At 36.0% G+C, this 20,891-nt stretch overlaps 1 protein-coding gene and 1 long non-coding RNA gene across 2 annotated transcripts; one reads left to right on the top strand and one right to left on the bottom strand.

The window, feature by feature from the left end:
- Window positions 1-3,393: 3,393 nt before the first annotated feature.
- LOC307140722 (uncharacterized protein) lies at window positions 3,394-14,838 on the bottom strand. The gene is made up of 5 exons (XM_079840396.1): window positions 14,758-14,838; window positions 14,202-14,238; window positions 7,112-7,411; window positions 6,787-6,902; window positions 3,394-4,457 (listed from the first exon to the last, which is right to left on the bottom strand). Exons 2-5 carry the CDS (start codon window positions 14,236-14,238, stop codon window positions 4,404-4,406), a joined length of 507 nt encoding a protein of 168 aa, XP_079696522.1. The 5' UTR covers window positions 14,758-14,838; the 3' UTR covers window positions 3,394-4,403.
- LOC307140601 lies at window positions 8,121-11,985 on the top strand. Its single transcript, XR_013818262.1, has 5 exons — window positions 8,121-8,391; window positions 9,187-9,239; window positions 9,895-10,061; window positions 10,619-10,854; window positions 11,433-11,985. It is a non-coding gene; the product is annotated as an uncharacterized lncRNA (long non-coding RNA).
- Window positions 14,839-20,891: the final 6,053 nt, after the last annotated feature.

Here is a 20,891-nt window from a genome sequence, read left to right as displayed (position 1 = left end):
CGCAGTCGGCCCATGTTTTCAAAACCTATTGAAATAAATCATATGTCATTGTTAAAACCAACATACCAATAGAGCTCGTGCTCATTTTGAGGCAAATAAACAAATGTAAAATGTAAAATGAAGCGATTGACTATGTTCAGGAGATTACACATGAATTTGCACATGACAGGATATCAAATTACAGCTCATGTACATGTTTTTCATTTCCTAAACATCTTTTTAAACACCATCATTATAATGCATTTTAATTATTTCTAAAGTAAAATATATAGCATTATAATGTGAGTCATATTTGCTGGTAGCTACATCTGTAGCTGGCTAAAATGCAGTTATCTGTTTGCACACAATAAAAAAAATGAACTTTTTACACGGTCCCTAACTGGTTTTCCGCACTACATTGGACATTCCGTGGACATTCGCAAGTAAGAATGCCGTTAAAATAATAATTGGCCATTTTTTTCGATTGTAAAAACGGTTGTAGCTTGACAATCATTGCTTCACAATATCATGTCGCTGTTTACAATTTGCAAACATGCATTTATTGCAGTTATATTGAGATCGCGGAAGTCCGAATGTGCGAATATAAAACCAACTTTACCGGAGTCATTATCAGAGCTTGGCAGACAGAATTATTATTTTTTAGGCAGGTTAATTAATAGATTATAGCCTAATAAATGTAATTATTAATTTATAATTTAGCTACGCTATAATCATACATAACCAATAATCCTGTCATATAAAGTTTATGACATTTAAAATTTTTTAGATAAAAATGGGACAAATAATTACATGATAATATAGTCATAATTTAAGTAAATTAATTTAAAAAAATTACATTTTTGAAATTCAAAAAAGTGATTACTGGTTCAGAATGACTGCTTAAAGGGACAGTTCACCCAAAAATGAAAATTCTGTCATCATTTTCTCACCCTCAAGTTGTTCCAAACATGTATACATTTCTTTGTTATGTTGAACACATAGGAAGATTACTATGAAAGTCAATGGTGCCCCCAAAGAAGCCTGGTTACAAACATTCTTCTAAATATCTTCTTTTGTGTTCAGCAGAACAAAGAAACTCATACAGGTTTGGAACATCATGAGGGCGAGTAAATTATGACAGAATTTTTATTTTGGGCTGAACTGTCCCTTTAAAGTGCACCAAATAGGCTACTAAAGAGTTCTTTAGAAAAAAAAACAAAAAAACAAAAAGTAAAATAATGTAAAATGTGTTCTGTTGCAAGTTCACATACTTGATCTCATGTTTTCTTATGGTTTATTATTGAGCTGTCAAGTTGTCAATGTAGAAATAATAATTTCATGACGTGTTTTTTTTTGGGGGGGGGGGGGGGGGGGGTCCGGGGGTTGTGAACGTGTGTCCCTTATTTTGCCACACCAAAGGTGGCAACCCTAAGTGTGAACTTAAACCCGCCGGATGTCCACTACTTACCTGAGTTTTCTGTCAGTTCTGAGAAAGAGGATTACGTACCTGTGTACTCACCTGTCTGCGTTGCAGTGAACTTCTCCGTTACAAGCTCTGTGTCTGCCAGCCCTTCAAGAGGAGGTCGTACCTGAACGCTCACCTGACTGCTTTGCAGTGAAACCCTCCAGCCGTAAGTCCCCTGTCTGTCACTTCTGAGGAAGAGGATTACATACCTGTGTACTCACCTGTCTGCGTTGCAGTGAACTTCTCCGTTACAAGCTCTGTGTCTGCCAGCCCTTCAAGAGGAGGTCGTACCCGAATACTCACCTGATTGCTAGGCAGCGAAGCGGGTCCGCAGGACGGAACGACCCTGCCTAGAAGACTCACAATTTTAGATCCCCCTTTCCACTTTTATATTTAATAAAAAGATTGTTACTTGAAGCCTTGTCTGTCGTCCTTGCCGGGCCTCTGTCCGACTCCCCAAGGGTGGTACGGGTTTTGGGGGTGGGTGCGGCCAGGTTGGCCTACCCCGTGACACATCGCTAACTACTGGCTTGGCATGCATAATGCAGCATTTTAGTCGTATTTGCAGATCCGTGTGAACAGGGATCGTTTTCGTTTTTAGTACATTGTTGTCGTGTAAACATACCCTTAAACTTAAACTTGATGTTGTGGCTTTAGTGTGCAGCTTTGTTGAGTCATTTTCCCACTAAAATGATGCATGCATGTCTATATTTAAGAAATATTTGCATATACTGTATATTTAATTTATCTTGTATATAAATATTTTTTTATAAACATATAAAAATGTTCTTAAATAAATACATGCATGTGTGACATACTGTACATGTGTGTGTATTTATATATACATAATTATACACAGTACACACACTGACACACATATATTATGTAAACACAAACTTTTATTTTGGATGTGATTAATCGGTTTGACAGCACTAAAATATGCCTTTTTTATTTGTTTATTCAAAATAATCATGCATAATGATTTATGACCAGATAACATATTGACATATTTAATCAATTTCAAATTAACTTTGACAGCCACACTCTTAAAAAATATTCAGTGGCTTAGTAAATATCACAGTAATAATTAACTGTATTAACTTAATTAAATCTCTGAATAACATTTACTTGATTGTTTGAGTTGAACATACCAAATTTTTTTTTTTTATAAAAAAATCCAACAGTTAATTGTGTCTAAAATTTAGTTATATTTATGTTTTTTTCACTAAGGCCGTGTGTCCACCAAAGCGTTTTTATCCAGCTGAAAACGTTATGCGCTCTGCTGAAAACGTCTCGCTGTGGACGCTTGAGAGCGTTTTGGCAGCACAGCGTGTTTTTCAGTTGAGACTCTTTGCTTGTTATGATACGGAATATCCGCGGAAGTGTTACTAGTATCTCATTTCACATATAGTTTGTTTCTATATTGATTCTATATAAAAATGCCAATACAATGTAAAGTATTTGCTCTGGCTCTTGTTTTAAATGCTTTTGTTCCTTTTCATCAGTTGACGTTGTACAAGCAGAATGTTGCGGTTGGTCGTTGTTGTATTTGTCCCGCCCCTCCTCCAATGTGATTGGATGGCTGGGTGAAAAGTGACAGTGATGAGCTCTGTGTTTTACTCAAAGTTGAACATTCTTCAACTCTTGGCGACCAGTAAAAAACGCTGAGCGCTCAGCGCTTGAGCGTGAAATACTCGCTCAGCGCCTCGTTACGCTCATGGCGTTCTAAAACAATTGAAATCGCCAGCCAGCCGCGTGAAAAAATGCTTTGGTGGACACACGGTCTAAAAGAATTTAGTATTTTAATAACCAATTATGTATTTAAAATATACTTAATATATTTGTGAAACTTCTATCAAAATATTCTAGAATGGAGAATTAAACTTGTTGGGGTAACAGTTTAGGACCCAAGACCAGTAGTGAAAAATGAAGACCCAAGAGTCAGGAGTGCAATTAAAGAAAAATTTACTGAAGAATAGTTTGCAGTTTCATCATCAGAAGCCAGCTTCAAGTCTCACAAAGAGGTCGTAGGCCGCGCGGCTCCCTATACCAGCCTATCTTACATACAATTTCTCAACAGTTATACTGTTTTTAAGGTCAAGCCACATCATTGGATGATTCTGATTGACTCAGAGAAAATTAACAGTCATGGTAAATGTCCACACATTGTCAGCAGATTCACATGTACATATATCACTTGCTTGATATTTCACCCCCCGAATTTGGGGAGGTAGTGACCTTCCAGGTCTGGAGCAGGCACCAGCTTGCTCAGAACAACAAGTCCACCCATCTCTTAGGATGCCCGTAATCCACCTACTGTAATCCAATACTGATCTGTAACACAGATTATTACGCACAAACACAGTCTCTCCAAGGTTGGAGTTGGTTGAATTCAGGTTCTAACTAGAATGCTCCCCAAAACATACTAATAACATGCTTTCTCTCAGTGAGAGGTACCGACAATAGTACAGGCAATATGCATCTTGATTATTTAGTGTTTCAGTAAAAGGAAATATGAAAGGAATAAAATATAATATAAAAATGAAATACCGATCCATATTTACTGTTACTGCATTCCTGTCAGGTTAGGGGTGTGTGATGCCTCCAAAATCCAAACACATAACTGAAATCAAGTGTTTAGCGACAGATCACCACTCAGAGACCAAATACAAACTTTAAAAAACATAAAGGAAGAAACAAACAATCAGTGGTTCTCTTGATTAAGCAAAATAATTACTGGAAAGAATCATTGAAAATCATTATAATAATATAGGAGGATAAATATTGATTAAGGCTTTGATTATGAATTTAATTCGAATATATATAGGTATATTGAAGCGGCAGTGGATTTCAGAATCCAACCTTTCAAACTGATCTGTTTCAAGAACAAAAAATATTACCCCACCCTTTAACATGCATGACTGGACTGTTGAGTGAGCATGGGCTGTTTGAATTCTCTTCAGTCTCCAGAGCAGTTCCCTCTTCTCAGCGTTGCAGAATTGGTGCATTTCCTCTGTGAAATTCAGGTTTGTGTGTTTTATTTTATTGACAAAATCATTACTGTGCTTAAAAAACCACATACAGGGACGCAATGTGAGTCACCTAAAGAAATGTGGCGCCTGTCTTTGAAACGCCTGGTGCCTTGCTCAAAACACATGACTTTATTCCTAAAGATGATGATAAAGGATGATAAAATGTTCTCAGAACTGTGCACTGTTTGTTTATTGGCAGGTTATGGAGTCAGGCGCGTTGCAGCATCTTTTGGCTACTAGTGAAAAGCAGGACAGCGGTCTGAAATTCAATGTCCCCCCGCAACCAGCGAGTCCCACTCCAGAACCAGCGTTGATACGGTGGAAATGGATAACAGACTGGTTGATTACACCTGAATTACTTTTAAATGTTTAATTTTTACTTCTAATATTTGTTACATGAGTTTAAATGTAGGCAATATTGTATACATGCTAAAACAGTAAAATATGCTGTATTGCTAATCATCGGCAATAAAAGCCAATGTCATGTATACCTGTGGTTGTGTGGAGTATTTTACAAAGGTTTAGAGGGAATTTAAAAAATGTAATATTAATACTATAAAAGTTAATATTACTCATACATAAAAACAAAAAATGATCGAACGTTTTATCAAACGCATTTTTTATTGATATCGATTACGTGTCTATCGCAATACATATCATTATCGTTTTATCGCCCAGCCCTAACAAGTCTAATTAAGTAATTAGATTAAATAATATGCAATAATATGTAAGGGATAATCCACAGCTTGGTGTGCATTACTCAATTTTAATGCACAATGTGGAGGCAAAGGACCACCTGATGTTTATTAAAAACACGTATTGCAGACTGAAGATTGAAATTTTATTGTTTAATGTTATTTTTATTTAGTATTATTATGTTTTACTATATTTTTCATTATTATTTGTATAATGTACCATGTAAAGTTAGACTGTGTTGTACATGTGTCCCAAGGAGAGACATGGATGAGCTATATTTGTTAAAGGAATGTGCATACTTATAGCACATGTTTCCACTGATGTATACAGTAGCATGCATCTGTTCCATGACGTATTGTCAACTGATTCTTTATAAGGAAAGTGGATTGTGCAACATATGTAAGCATGAAGTATACGCTCTATTTTAAACATAGGACTCATGTTTCTCTTCCTTCTAAGGAAGTATCTTCCTAGTGAGATCCTCTGTTAGTAGTATATAACATCCAAATTGAGTGTCCGGCCTCAGATGGGAGATGGGACGACGACGACAATGAGATAGAGGAAGAGAGACAAGGGAGGATGGAGAAGGGAGAGGGTAGAGAAATGGAGGAATGGAGAAACATACAGCTGGCATGAGACAATAACTTTTCAATGTCTCTACTATGTCTGACATTATAAAAATAATAAAAAAGAGATCTCTTGGCAAATTACTGGTATCCGGTCCTGTGATTCAATCATAACGGGGACAAAAGCTGAATTTTCAGATCAACACAGACCTTGTTGTGGATTATCACTTATTGATCTTTTTGTTCTTGCTGCTTTTTTAAAGAGGTTCAAGTACTAAGAGACATCTACTAGAACTATAGTGCTGTTTGAGTGCACATGCGGTTTAATCGATAATTAATAGACTATGGTAAAATTTAATTTCAAGGTACCTCCTCTGATATAGTGAGGTAATAGGGATGATAAATCCATAACTAATGGTTCAACTATTTATTTTCACTCCGGTTTTGTTTTCTGCACAGTTTCAAAAACACTTTATACATAGTTTGTGCAAGAAACTTTAAAGAGCTGCATTTGAAAACCAATTCAAGTGTTTCCTGTGGTCTTTAAACATACTATTTTTTTTTTCATATAAAGCTTTAACTACACTATACTTATTTTGACAAACACAATGTATAGTTTTAAATTGTGCATGGTTCTCAACTCCGTTCGGGACCCACTGCTGTGCACATTTAGTATGTCTCCTTTATCTGACGCACTCCGTTCAGTTCATGGAGTTCCCTCCAAAGGAGCTAATGATCTGAAACAGGTGTGTGAAATAAAAGAAGACAAAGACATAGCCTTCAAAATGTGCAGAGAGGTGGGTCTCCAGGCCCGGATTTGAGAACCAATGGTGCAGTGTATAAATGCATATTTATAATCATCCCATGCACATCCCATCCACAAATCAAACCACAAAAAGCCTCAATGAAAAGTAACTTGAGAAGTCATTTGTCACAACATGATCTCACATGACTGCATACCTCAGTAATCAGAAACGCATAATGTTGTATATAAGTTCTGTTTTTGCCTTTGATTTGTGAACCACATATTTTGTCATCTTATACTTGCCTTCAGAATCATACAGAAGAAACCAATGAAGCACAGCAGAGACATGGCAGCACACAAAATGAGGAAGATATTCACACGAGGAAGAACATCTTCTGGGCAGTCTTTCTCTTCTTTTTCTTTTTTTAATGGCATAATAAAAAAAAAATCAGGGCCAGGGATGAATTATACTTTTTTCCATTCAATATTAATCAAAATGTGATTGTACTTCTCAATCTCTGCATCTGAATAGAATTTCCCCATTCAGTGTTTACAAACTAAACATATGTGGTTAATTCATTCATGTTTTGTAATAAAATTATTTACATGAAATGTAAGACGCACTTACCTATCCATAACCAAGTGCGATCGCCAGCAGTAATTTTTTCATCCAAATAAAATTCACACCAGTAAAACCCAATATCTTCGGCAGTCGCATGAAAGAGGGTGACGTTAAGTTTGGGAAATGTTCCACTTACAGTGGCTTTGGATTTGTTCATGGTTTTAAAGGTAAGAGTGTTGTCTTTGTAAAAGTAGAAGATTGGCCGCGGTTCACTTGCTCCTTCTTGCTTGTACAAGTACACCCCATCCTGAGGTGTTTTATCCGTAGCGCACTCGATGATGACATCATGCCCAGTAGCTTTGATTACTGTTTGAATAAAAGCAACTATTGAGACATTTGTCTGCAAACACTTAAATACACTAATGAATTTGCAAATCTATCTTGTGTGCTTGGTCTTTTCATAAATAATGCAACTTTTCTACACAATATATTCTACTGCAGAGTCTGCCATAACAATATAATACAAAGGCAAGTAACATTTTTCCGTTTTAAATTGGAAAAGAAAATGGGTAACATTTTACAACAAGGTTTCATTTGTTAACATGAATTAACATTTGAATTAACATGAACTAATCATGAGCAATACATTTGTTACTGTATTTATCAGGGCCGTGCACAGACATTTTGAGGGGCAGTGGCCCAAACCAAAAAAAAGGGCACTGGGGTGGGGTGGCATTGGGGTGAGGATTGGATGCTTGTCCATACAAATTATCCATCTTACTCTTACTATTTCTTTACTGACATCCTGTAACTATCTGATTTAGCTGATGCTTAGTGGGCTCTCCCTCACTCTCTGAGCCCTACATTTTTCTCCTGACCATATATGACACAAAATCTCATCTCAGCACTTTTGATGAATAAATATACTATTTGTAATTTTGTCATTTCATCTTAATATCAACATTTGTGAGAATTACACTGTTAGACATTTCTGTAATTTGTACAGTTATTTACTATATATCACCCAGTATAATACTGTAAATTATCTTTACAGTAAATAACTGTAATTCCCGTTGCATCAAGGGTATTTTCTATGACGTCAAACACCAAATACAGTGATTTCCTGTATTTTTAAAAAATAAAGTATAATACTGTATTTACCACAACGGCCTATTTGGCACAATTGGGATCGACAGGATTTGCTTTAGATTTATATTAGGAACCATCAGTGCAGCGTTGAAAGTTTCACCCGAGGAGAGAGCTCACGGTTCCAGAGAACATATGAGCTGTGTCCGGACACCCTGCGAAGATTTTTTCATCCCCCGTGAGAACGGCAAACAAGCAAGGTAGGTAAGTGTGATTTGTACTATCCGCGGTTGTCTGCACCCCAATTTTAGCTTGTCAGCATTGGTGCTAAAAACTGAGGTAAATCTAACGTTTTATGAATTTATTGAATTAGATTAGGAACCGGTGCAGCGTTGTAAGTTTTGCCCGAGGAGAGAGCTCACAGTCCGGACAACATACTTTACATAACGTTAGGTTATCATTTGCTTAAACTTTGCTGCTAAAAACTGAGGCAAACCTAACGTTTTATTTTAAAAAAAAGAGTTTATTGAATTAGATTAGGAACCAGTGCAGCCAGCGTTGTGTGTAACGTTACTGCCCGAGGAGAGAGCTCACGGCCCGGACAACATACTTTACATAACGTTAGGTTATCATTTGCTTAAACTTTGCTGTTAAAAACTGAGGCAAACCTAACGTTTTATTTAAAAAAAAAACGAGTTTATTGAATTAGATTAGGAACTAGTGCAGCCAGCGTCGTGTGTAAGGTTACTGCCCGAGGAGAGAGCTCACGGCCCGGACAACATACTTTACATAACGTTAGGTTATCATTTGCTTCAGCTTTGGTACTAAAACTGAGGTAACATAAACCTAACGTTTTATTTTTAAAAAGACTTAACGTTAGTGAGTTTATTGAATTAACTTTACCAATACAATGAAGATTTTGTTTATCGAGCATATTAAGCGTACATTTAGGACGACGTTAGTTAGTAAATTAACGTTGGCCACTAGTTGCAAAAATAATGTCGTTAACAAACAAAGTTTACATTTGGATTGACATTATTTATTTTACATTTTAGATAAGAATACCAGGAGCCTGCCTGTGCTGTGCGACACTGGAACTCATACAACGGTAAGTAACGTTAGTCCTCTTTGTTTCTCCACATATTACTGATAATTCAAAGTTTTTCTTGTATGTTTTAGTCGGGTCGTTTTAACAGAATCACAAAATTATTTAGTTTTTCCACCTCTTTTTAGCTGTAACTAGCCATGTACCATGTTTTTTTTTCATAAATTATATTATACTAAAATAATCCAAAACTGTGTTTGTCCAGGATTGACAGATTATAATTTTATTTTCTGGAATTGAAGCAGTCCTGGACAATTTTTGGATGATTTTGGCAGATGAAATATAATTTATGAAAAAAACATTGCAAAACTTTAGAATAATGTTGCTCAAGTGCAAACCTGAATACATTTCTGAACACAAAAGATGATGAAGAATGTTTGAAACCTAACAGATTGAGGCACCATTCACTTCTATAGTAATTTTTTCCTACCATGGAAGTGAATAGTGCCTCAAAATTGTCTGTTTACAAACATTCTTTAAAAGGTTTAGAACAACAGGGCGAGTAAATGACAGAATTTACTTTTTTTTTTTTTTTGTGAACTATCCGTTTAATGACGGACCATTATTCTAAAGTGTTACCAAAAACATTTAAAGCAAAGGCACTAAGGGTGATGAAATTTAAAATATCTTTATTCTCTTAATTTTCTCTTGCTTTAAGTTTTTTTCGTGAGGAAAAACCCAGAGGAGGGAACAAGATGCACCACCAAAACCAGAGTGAGTCGGAAGACCAGGGAAGTTGTGAACAGGAAGACAACTGTAATCAACAACAGAGTGTCATCCTTCCTTCGCCACCTAATGGAGTTTGAATGGAAAAACTTGGACTAGGTGAGACACTTTTTTAATAGGATATGTAATGTACACAGACACTTACGCTGCATTCACACAGGGCGTCATGCCGGTTAGAAATTTTGTCTGACCTGAGACAGCGCCAACGCCACGTGACAGTGACGTATGGCATCAAAGCACCTCGAGAGCAATTCGAGAGCAGTCGGCTAATACAGCCGGTGCAGTTTCTCCAGAGCGACTGCACGGACTTTGATGATGACACAGCTGTTCCACGATTGGCCAGATTCTCCGCATGACAGCGATCACATGTGTTTCGTGTTTATTCTAAAACCTTCAGTTCCTCTAATGCGCACAAATCTCTTTTTTATAACAGTTAAATCTCTTTTCATGTAGTTGCGTTGTTATATTGTCATGTTTATCAAAATAAAACAGATGAAAAACGTAGACCCCCACTTCATTGATAGTTTAGGCTTGTATGTTAACTTTATTCTTGTACAAACACACGCTGTATTAAGAAGTGCATAAAGTATTACATGACAAAAAAATGTCTCTGAAACATCTGTGCATTGACAAATATTGCATTTATTTCACTTCAGCTGATAAAGTGTGCAAACACAGCGAGAGCGTCACTGCGGGAAGCAGAAAGTGTCAGACTTCACGTCTCCGTTTGCAGCTCCTCTCCGCCTGCACGCGGCTACTCTCGCCGATTGGTTGCATCCGGCCACAGCTGATGTCCAACACACCTTTCAACTTCTGCCGCTTGCAACGTGAGTGAAGCGACGCGACGGAACCCACAATTCAGTTCAGCAACGCATGACGTCAACCATTCAAAGTAAATGAGAAGCGTCCCGTGTGAATGCAGCATTAAGTTTGAGGATACCTTACTAAAGCTAATGCAGTATACATGTAATCCATCCTGCAATAAAAGGTTACATTGTTGTTTTTGATTAAATAGTTTGTGAAATCATGTTGAGGTGATTCAGTAATATTACTTTTTTGGAGCATGTAGTTTGTGCTGCTGCTACTATTATGTACTAACAGTTTTCTTTAGTTTTTTACTCAATATCAATTTTGTTAAGCTAATAACAGAGACACCTCTAATATGCAATCAGGTTCAGCATCACTACAAAGTACATTCTTCAAAATATTCATAACATTGAATCACCAGCTAAAACAAAAACTGAACATTTCATTTCACATCTTCATGAAGGCATTGCAGGACTGGATTAGACTAGACAGCATACGTTGAGCTAGGTGTACCTCAAAGTGTTAACTGTCTATAAAATAGTATTTTACCATTATGATGAATTGTAATGGGATTATTATTTTTTATTAAATTCCAACAGTGTAAAATGTTTGTGTATAGGCCTACTCAAATTGTATGACTAACTTCATATCATTCTTATCTAGAGGGACTTCTTGCCATAATGGAGCAGAATCCTGGTTCCTGTTTGAAATCATCCAATGTGGAAGATGACACAGATCGGTACAGACATGAAACTTGTGTTTGTGTTGTGTTGTGATAACTTGTTTCAGAATTAATTTGCTCTTTGTTTATATTTTATTCATGTATATGTGTATTTTGCACCAAAGTTACAGTATTCTTCAACCAACTATTTACAGTATTCTACCAACTATTTTCTGCAGAGTTTTTAAAATTGTAGCTCAAACAATAGTGTGTGGCGCTAGCAAGGTCATGGGTTCAATTCCCAGGGAAAGCAAGAACTGACAAAATGTAAAATGTGTATCTTGAATGCAATGCAAGTCGTCTGCCAAATGCATAAATGTAAATGTAAATAAAATGTAAAATAAGTGATATTGAATGCACTCTGATTACTTTTATACATGATTTTCTGAAAATAAGATTTGATTCGAGGATGTTTTAAAGTGAACTTTTTCCACACATTTACATGTTTAAGTTAAAGCACTTAAAATGTTTTAAATAAAGAATTTTATATTTCATAATAATTGTCTGTTTGGATTACTTCTGTAGGATAGATTAATGTAAGAATTAATGTAATTCAGTAAGTATTAATTATTGAATAGGATTAGGATTAATGCACTGTTAACCAAGGTTTACAGTAACAGTACTGTATTACAAAATTACAGTAACATGTAGTTACTGTAAACTGAAATGCGGTTATTGTACTGTAAATCTCAAATACAGTAACTTACTGGCAACAGTGTTGCCAGTAAGTTACTGTAAAATCTCTTATAAATGTCTAACAGTGTAGTCAGTCAAAACAGTTTTTATCTAATTTTGTGTCTATCATAAATTACTTTTGATAAAATGATTTTTACTATTTATATATCTTTTAAAGTGTCATTAATGTAAAATACTAAATAAAATATTCTACTTAAATTTTTTAGTAGAATAATTGAATAACTGATAACAGAAAAATCTGAATCCCATTAAAAGATAATCATCTGAAAGGTAAATTTTTTATGACTTATATACAAGAATATCAATATTTACTTATTTAATTGCCCATATTTTAATTGAAGATATGTCATAATAAATAATAAAAAAAAAAATAGGTAGATTTTGTCATAATAGAATTCACTCAATTAACCTATAGGTTTTAATGAAAGTGAAGATGACTGAAATGTACATCTAAATCATGAAAATATTAAATAATAGCCCCGTTAATTACAATAAGTATTACATTTAAAAACAATAACACCAGTAACAACATGCCACTTGGGGCCTTCTGTGCCAAATATGGCTGGGTCATCTTACCCCAAGGGTCTAATTTGATTTTTTAACTTCAAAATAAAAGCTATAACATTTACTTCACAAAACCAAAAAAACATTTTGTTCACAAATCCCTCATTAACAAATAGACACAAAAACTTTGATATCCAACATTAGATCAGATCGGGTACAAAAATTTGATTAGACAAGAATTCTAATTCTCTTCCAAGAACGTTGGACGTATTTTGTACAAGTTGTTAGCACTATTAGAAGATCCAGAGCAAAATAATACAGACAGAAATACAAAAACAAACTATCAAATTACTCATTCCGCGGATTGTTAATGCGACGGCATTCTGGAACTGTCGTCTCCGCTTTCCAGATTTACGCACACAGACTCTGAGTGACACTGGGGATTGAGCGGGAAAACACGGGAGCAGATTTGCAGAATCGGTGGATCTTTAGCTGAGGGTAAAAAAACATTGGGTAGCGACCATAGACTGCGAGAGGGGCACCTCAGCTGATGAGGGCAGAGCAGTGGATAGCCACCGGGACACCCTGTGCACGGCCCTGGTATTTATTAATATTTGTCAACTTTATAGGCTACAGCTGTTCATTGTTTGTTCATTGATGTTACTTCACAGTTCATTAACTAATGTTATCAAATACAACTTGATTGTAGCCTAGTATTAGTAAATGTTGCAATTAACATTAACAAAGATTAATAAATGCTGTAGAAGAGCAGTTCATTATTAGGCCTACTTCATGTTTACAAATTAAACCTTGTTGTAAAGTGTTAATGCAAAATGTACACATATTCATATTCAGAGCCTTATACCTTGCACCACTCTGGCTTCCCATGACATGCTTCCTATACAAATACTGATCAATAGAAAACTGCATCTCACAACACACGGCATCTTCGCAGCCCTTTGTGACTAGTTTCTGTTCAACAACAACAGTTGGAGACTGGCATAAAGTTGGTTTGACGTTGGACGTTCGGTATACGCAAATTTAGGGAGCGTCTCTAAAGTTACATACGACATTGGTATACACGTTTTTAACTTCAATAGCATCTGAACGGAATGACTTACAGTATCCAAACCAACTGTAAAGTGTTCATCTAAGTGTCAGCTATGATGCACATCTTTTACATTTTTGATAATTATTCATATAAACGGTCAAATCATGTCTTAATATTGATGCTTTTCACAACTGTACTGTACCATATACAAAATATGCCTTTTAAAGCTCAATAGCATCTGAACAGAATGACTTACAGTATCCAAACCAACTGTAAAGTGTTCATCTAAGTGTCAGCTATGATGCACACCTTTTACATTTTTGATAATTATTCATATAAACGGTCAAATCATGTCTTAATATTGGTGCTTTTCACTACTGTACTGTACCATATACAAAATATGCCATACTTTAAAGGGTTAGTTAACCCAAAAATGAAAATTCGGTCATTAATTACTTACCCTCATGTCGTTCGACACCCGTAAGACCTCCGTTCATCTTCGGAACACAAAAGAAGATATTTTAGTGTAAATCTGATGGCTCTGAAAGGCCTCCATTGGCACAATGCACTGTACTCTCTCAAGACCCATAAAAGGTACTAAAGACGTTGTTACAAAGTCCATCTCACTACAGTGGTTCTACAATAACTTTATGGAGTGACGAGAATAGTTTTTGTGCGCAAAAAAACCTAAATAACGACTTATATAGTGATATAAAATAAAGACCTATATAGCACTTAAAAAGGTTCCCCTATGATTAGCTACGAGCCAAGAACCATTTTTGATGCCATATAGAACCTTTTTTTTTTTTAGAGTGTAACTTTAGAGACGCTCCCTAAATGTTATGCTAGTCTGGTGGAAGTGGTAGTCACATGCACAGCGCATCAGAGACTTCTTGGTCAGGGTATATTCTGGCAAACCGTTTGCCAATCGCGTCTAGCAATGGGCAAAGCAAACTGTTGTACACGCCATATACGAACACGTGATGGATAACTCGCCAAGCAAATCATTCGTTTACCTTTTCCCAGTGCGATATTGATGAAGGAATTAAGTATAAGAGAATGAAGCAGCAGGAGGCGTGTCAACAGTTAACAATTTCAAAGTTAAAGTTCCTGCAAATTAGGTTTTAAATAAATGTGTAAGCACTATTAAAATAATAGAATTTAGTTTTAATCCAAATTCAACACTCACTGGCAGATAAACTGCCCTCTACTTTAAAAATGACTTGATTATTCCATAATCTTAAGCATCCAAATCGTCCTTATGTTATGTCTCAATTTAAATAAATAAAATATAAACAAAATAAGTAGCCTACCTGACTGTGCTGGTGGTAAATATTACATAGGCTACAGTGTACATTTTATTTCTTGTAATTTAATTGAAACGTTTTCATATACATACTTATATACAAAACACTTTTTTCTTTATTTAGTTATGGTATCATAACACATAGGAAAACTCCTAATTATTAGTAAATATTTTTTTAAAAGCAATGCAAAAATGTATACATTTAACTATTAATAAATACAAAAAAATCCTGTTGACTTTTTAATTTTATTTTAGTGCATAACTATTTGAAATAACGTAAACATTATTTCAGTTCTATCATCTATCTATCTATCTATCTATCTATCTATCTATCTATCTATCTATCTATCTATCTATCTATCTATCTATCTATCTATCTATCTATCTATCTATCTATCTATCTATCTATCTATCTATCTATCTATCTATCTATCCCTCCATCCATCATTCCATCACTTCATCCATCACTCTATCACTCCCTCCCTTCCTCCCTCCATCAATCACTCCATCCATCCATCACTCACATCACACATTTTTTCTTTTGACCATAGATGAAACAAAATCTCATATAATTTAAAGGTGCAGTGTGTAGTATTTATGAGGATCTATTGACAGAAATGCAGTTTAATATACATAAACCAAGTTTTCAATATATAAAGGCAATTGTTTCTATTACAGTTTTTTTTATTCGCTTTGGTACTATTTTCACAAGTAAGGAGTACATTTTCAAAACTCTTAGTACAAAAATCCAAACTGATCACAATTGTAACACAGCTCGTCATTCTTTCACAACCTGATCTCATGCTTTCATTCAGTTGCACATATTTTCAGTCCACATAATCATTGTTTCAATCACAAGATTATTATAATATGTAATGAGAACATTTGGTTTAATCACCGAAACACAACAGTGTGATCTTCTTTCAGTTTAGTACTTTAAACAATCAGTTCATCCAACAGCAAACAATGCAAGATACATGTTTCAAATCACCCTTTTTGCTGAATTATCTACAGTAACACAGGCTATATATGCCTAATTAGAAAATACACTTACATTACCTAACTTATGTAATTGAATCCATAATGTTTGTGATAGTATTCCGTGTGTTATCAAAAGGTGTGATAAAGTTATGACACAGCCATGAGGTTCTGTGCTATAACAGAGTTTGCTGCCAATAAATGTTCTCACTTCTCACTGTACCATATGACTGAATCTACTGTAGTTGAGCTTTATAAGGGTGAGTTACAATAATGTGACAGTCTATACCATGGTAATCTGTTTACAGTATCACATGGCATACTGTAATGTAAAATGCTATATTTGTCTCCCTTCTTCTGATTTCTGATCAGTCTGATGTTTCTCTCCCTTATACAAATTGAAAATCTCTCACACACAGAGAGAGAGAGAGAGAGGCAGGCAGTTACTGTAAATGAAACACTTATTTTGTGTAGTGAAAAGGATACTTTGTGGTTTTGTGTATTGTACTAACGCAATTGAAAATATGCTGAAATGTTTGAAAAAAAGTTCACTTTTGTTGACCTGTTGTGATATTAGTACTGAGTTTTGAAAATGTACACCTTGCTTGTGAAAATAGTACCAAAGCGAAAAAAACTAAAAAAACAAATATATATATAGGCTATATATATATCTACATCACCCTTACAGTGAAGTCGCCATTTTGTGCCGCAATGTTTCTACAGTAGCCCTAAACGGACAAACTTCTCTACAGAGTGCTAGCTACTCTCTGCTGTCTCAGACGACCACATCTTTGTCTTGTGTTGGCCACCGTAAAGAGGGGTGAGCGGAGGGCAGTTGCAATTCACAACCTCACCACTAGATGCTGCTAAAAACACACTGCACCTTTAATGAATGGCTGTGCTCTTTTTAATTTTGTAATTTCATCTGAATATCAGCATTTGTGAGATTTAGTCATTCGAAACAGTTTTGTTCATTTATCAAATTTGTGTCTCTGGAAAATAGCAATTTAAGACATTGTAATATGCTGAATAGGTTTTTGGTAATGAGGGATTTGTGGACACATTAATGTTTTTGGATTTGATTTGTGGAAAATGCCAAGAACTGGCAGAAGACAAAGTGGCATGTTAATACTTGTTTTTATTTTAAAATGTATAATACTTACAGAGTGCATTATAGTGACCACCCCCTTTTTCAGAAATGCTGGTTTCTGGAAGTATTTTTTCCACTCATTTAAAAAAAGCCATGAACCAAGCTAACAGCTACGATGTGAATCACAATACAAATATAAAAAACATCTTTGAAAGACAAAATACATTTATATATTGCAAAATATGCACATACATACAAACATTTACAGTAGTTATTTTGTGAGCGTAGGCAGATCAACTCAATTACGTCATTTGCAGTGCTTTATGGGAGAGGGCAGAGCTAAAGAGCTATTTTGTTACCTTTTTATACTCTCTGATTGATGGAATTTTCTGCTAATTTTACTGTTGTAATGTGAGCGGATGGCTTCCGGAACTCACTCTGTTGTAGTTCATGGGGTTATTTAAATAATTCAATAAGAAAGTTGTACATTACAGATATCTAGCTACATATTCATTAAAACCTCTAGGCTACTTGAGTAAAATCATTCAATTTAAATCGCTGTTGCTGTTATTACATATCTCCAATTAAAGTACACTCTAAAAAAATAGTTCTTGGCTCGTAATCATAGGGGAACCTTTTTTAGTACTATATAGCACCATTTTTGGTGCTTCAGTGGTTCTTCAGCGGTTCTTCAGCGGTTCTTCAGAGGTTCTTCACCGGTTCTTTGACTAAGGTGCTATATAGCACCTCTGAAGAACCACTGAAGCAACAAAATTGGTGCTATATAGCACTAAAAAAGGTTCCCTTATGATTACGAGACTTTTTTTTTTAGAGTGTATGGGTATTTAAAAATGGGCATAAATGGAGTAAACAGAATAGCTCTTCATTGTTATTTATTATTTTAATGAATACTTTCACTTAATACATTGGCTGATGATGCAGCATCACCATCTACATGCTAAACTTAAAACTTACAATTTAAATGTAAATGGGAGGAGGGGATGAGCTCAAGGAATTTGTTGTGGTTTTCAGGAGCTCAGTGTATATGCATACATGAATGACACAATAGAACAGAAAGATTATATATATACATATATATAGCCTATATATATACACACACACATACACCTGTATCAGAACGTATGGTCGCCTAAGTTATGTAGCCTACATATTTGCACATAATGTACAGTTTACAGGCTACAGCTGCACACTCTCGTGGCATAAAGGATATACAAGTGCTGAGTTACGAACTTTAACTTTGAAATTGTTAACTGTTGACACGCCTCCTGCTGCTTCATTCTCTTATACTTAATTCCTTCATCAATATCGCGCTGGGAAAAGGTAAACGAATGATTTGCTTGGCGAGTTATCCATCACGTGTTCGTATATGGCGTGTACAACAGTTTGCTTTGCCCATTGCTAGACGCGATTGGCAAACGGTTTGCCAGAATATACCCTGACCCTTCTTTTTCCTGCGTTCACACCGAACGCGAATAGAGCGTCAAATTCGCGTCTATTTATAGGCTTGAACATTTAGAATCCACCCGCGCGTCCACGACGAATTGGACGCGCATATAGAGCGTTTGAAGCGAAATAGGTGCGCGTTCAAGGCGTCCCAGGAGCTGCGCCTGGATGACGGTCGCTGTCAGCGGTACTTCCGCCTGTCCCGCGCCCAAGTTCACGTTGGACTCAGGAGAACGAACTCCCGAGGACGGGAGGACACAAGTCCGGTAGCCAAGCTAACGTTACTCTGCTAATGGAACAGCAGCGTTCTTGTTAGCGTCACTCAGCTCGCGCTCACTCCCATGTATATTTTAGGCTACAATAAAACGAAATAAGCTATGTCATCATACCCATTCCCCCACAATTAAAATGCATGGGGTTAACCCAGTTTAGCCTGGTCAGGGTATCACTTTTGCCGCTCGGCAGAGCTATAGAAACACTGAGCCATATTGGGTCAGTTTAGTCTGTGACTGATAAACGACCCGAATCAATGGCCAGAGGTGTCATTTTCTCATCCAAATACATGCTGCTCCACCGACCCCATATAGGCTATGACATGCCTACTTCATAAATCACCCAGTCTTTCGATGAAGACGTTAATTCAGTGTTCCTGAATATTACATAGGCCTACATTTAACATTTTAAAATGATCATAAAACGTCTTTTGCTATGAAATTGATTGGAGTTGAGTGTACTGTACTTTACTGAAGTATTATTTTTTAGGGAAACTTTTACTTTAACTTCACTACATTTGAAAGACAAATATCGTACTTTTTACTCCACTACATTTCTATCAAGGTCCTCGAAGTCAAAAATCGTTTCTGTAGCTGCTGTGCAAGTCAGTGGATGATTGTTTTTTCTTCTTTAAAATGTATTTATTTAATTTTTTTTTGCAAAATGTAAATGTCTGGGAGAAAGAGAAGCATAGACATGGCTGAATCTGAAAAAGCATGATGAAAGAGCTCAGTTCAGTCAGAGTACGCGTACTGAATAGAGCTTTCTTTTGTGTGTTTTTCGCACTTAAACAGACCAAAACACCAAATGTCAAAATTTTCATTTTGGAAAGTATTCACGGTAACAAAGTTGATTATGTCTTAAGTGAACGTAAACAGTTGGGGGAATATCGGATGTGTATCAGTGTGTAGGATTTGTGAATTCTGCCTTAAAGTGACAGCAGCTTTGTAAAAAGCTTTGTAACTTTTAAGTATTTAAATTAGTTCAAGGTGGTCGTATGCTAGCATGTCGGATGGAGCATCACTGACTGGCTTAAACCACCATGGCATAGCGTGCATTTATTATATACAACAATGCAACAATAATAAAATAATGCATTGACATAAAAAAGGAAATTTACTAAGTACTTTTAAAAGCTGTACTTCTGTACTTTTACTAAAGTAAAAATAGTTTTTCACAACTTTCACTTGTAACAGAGTAATATTTGACCAGTAGTACTTTTACTTTCACTTGAGTAATGGAGTTGTGTACTTTGTCCACCTCTGCTTATACCCTTAAATAAGTCACTATTAGAGGGGACAGCCATTTGTAGTGGTGTCCGAAACCATAGTGGACGTTATTGAGTGCACTCATTCTATCCCACATTGCACCGCAATAACGAGTGTACAGCTGATGTACACACAACAGCTGTCCGAATTCGCTCACTCGTTTTCATTCACTCCTTCAAGTGAACTGTATTAGTGGACTAAAGTAGGGAATAGTGATTGAGGGTTTAGGGGGCAATTTCGGATTCAGCCTATTTCTGCCTGCTCCAGGTCTGCAGTCTCCCCATAGATAAAAGGGTCGGATCAAGGACACATCCGGGGATTTGAACTATACTTGGCTAGATGTGAACTTTGAGTTGTAACAGTACTTGGGCAGTGACTGGCCCTGTCCCAAATGGTGGTGGGCGGTCGTGCGAGTTGGGTGCGCAAGACCCCATTTCGCGTGGTGGTCATTTTTTGCAACAGCGCGCGCGACTCCGATGATTCACGAGCTCTAGGCGAATCTAGCCGAGCATGACGTCTCATCACACCGGCACCTAGTTTGCACATACAAATTAGGTGCTTATATTTTCAAAATGAGCCTACAAAAGCAGAAATAAGCCCTTTTAAAGCTACACTGTGTAACTTTTTTAGTTTATTCTTAGCTAAAAACACTTAATATATGTGCTCATTAATGTATATTTACTTATTTCAAGAAATAAAGTATTCTCGTAAGTTTATAATAGGCCATTGAAAATACATACGGGTGAGGGGTTCGAATGCGGGTCGCCATGT

Source organism: Gobio gobio (assembly GCF_949357685.1).
Source record: "Gobio gobio genome assembly, chromosome: 17".
Classification (NCBI taxonomy): domain Eukaryota; kingdom Metazoa; phylum Chordata; class Actinopteri; order Cypriniformes; family Gobionidae; genus Gobio; species Gobio gobio.
This window is presented reverse-complemented; position numbering and strand designations above follow the sequence as displayed.